The following is a 1,596-nucleotide window of genomic DNA, read 5'->3' as shown; positions in this document are numbered from 1 at the left end:
CTATACTGCAGTCAGCCACCAGAAGGAGATAGAGAGAGAGTCTGTACTGCAGCCACCAAGGGGGGGATAGAGAGAGTTATGTAAGAGCTGTCGGCCATATTTATATCCGATGACTTCATAAACTCAAACTGTTAACTGAGCTGATTAATTAACTCACAAGTAGAATTTTTTATCATGTACGTTCCTAAAGCAACAGCGGTACGTTCCTATAGTAATAGCGGTATGTTACTCTTACAAACGGATGTTCTCCCAGTCTGGACAGCAGCAGGAACGTGTGCAGATCTCCGTGTTTCATGAAAGGAAGAACCACCATCGGGATGGGCAGCCTCTGACCATGACGCCGGTGAAGACTCACTCCTATAGGACAGAAGAAATATTTTTAACCACATTAACAACGATCTGTCTCTTATAATTGTTATTGACCACAGGCAGCTTTAAACTTAAACTCAGTAACCTCACTACCTTCATCATCGACTCTTCCTCCGTCTTGTAAACGGACTGTTCTACGTAGGTCAGTCCCTTTATCGGTGCAACATTACCACTGCCACCAACAATCTGTTTGAGAGCTACATAATGTAGTCTTTCCTCTGCAGCAGCTACAGGCTGTTACACTCTCTGACTGACCTCCAGTAAAACACAGAATCCATTTTAAAGTCTTACTTATCCCGTTCAACACTTTGCATGGCCTGCCCCCGTTATATAGGGTTGTTGTTCCAGCTCCTGACCGCCCCGACCATCTCATCAAAACCTCCACCAATGAGCTCAACCTGAGAGTTTAACCTTTTTATAAACGCTCTGTTTGACTTTAGCTTTGTTTATTGTTATTGTGGTCATATGCTGCTATCTTTATGTATGTGAACTGTGGAGTCCATATGAATGACCTTGAAGCTGCTTGTGCAAACAAAACCTACGTGGAAGAGTCAGTAGAAGAAAACGTTACCCGTGTCCACATCATAAAATCAAACATTAACTACAGAACAACAGAACATCCACAGAACATCTACAGAACAACAGAACATCTACAGAACATCCACAGAACAAAAGAACATCCACAGTACATCCACAGAACATCTACAGAACATCCACAATTATGGATGTAGGTTATGTGTGTGTATGTATGTATGTATGTATGTATGTATGTATGTATGTGTGTGTGTTACCGATGAGCTGGATGACGTTGGGGTGGTGAAAGTCCTTCATGTAGGCTGCCTCCTTCAAACACTGCTCAATGTCACCTGATGAAGTGATGTCAGCTGGAGGTCACAAGTCACACACACACACACACACAGGGTTAGGGTTTACCTCTGGTACATCAGCAAATGTAAACAGTTATTTATTTGTAGAGAGACACTGAGTCAGTTTGTTCAAATAAATCATATAATTGATAACACAGGTGTATTTAATAATAATCTTTTAGAGCTTTAGTGGCTCAGAACAGACAGGTTTAAGACACTTCTGTGTTGGCGTTGTCCATTATATATTCACTGTCATTGGGTTAGCAAGCTAACGTTATCCAGCTGAAAGCACAATCAGACAATATGTCCCACAAGCTTAGCAATAATGTTAGCGTTGGACTCTGTGTTGTAGACTCTGTGT

The 1,596-nt window shown here is 41.7% G+C and overlaps 1 protein-coding gene across 1 annotated transcript; it reads right to left on the bottom strand.

The window, feature by feature from the left end:
- Positions 1-235: 235 nt before the first annotated feature.
- On the bottom strand, positions 236-1,253 carry LOC118337729 (tyrosine-protein kinase receptor TYRO3-like; the record flags this gene model as incomplete). Its single annotated transcript, XM_035674827.1, is given in 2 exon segments — positions 236-357; positions 1,161-1,253. Coding segments are annotated over 2 exon segments (215 nt in total), but the record flags the coding sequence as incomplete, so codon positions are not given.
- Positions 1,254-1,596: the final 343 nt, after the last annotated feature.

The sequence above is a fragment of the Morone saxatilis genome, unplaced genomic scaffold (genome assembly GCF_004916995.1).
Source record: "Morone saxatilis isolate NCDOM2014 unplaced genomic scaffold, NCSU_SB_2.0 Contig385, whole genome shotgun sequence".
Classification (NCBI taxonomy): domain Eukaryota; kingdom Metazoa; phylum Chordata; class Actinopteri; family Moronidae; genus Morone; species Morone saxatilis.
This window is presented reverse-complemented; position numbering and strand designations above follow the sequence as displayed.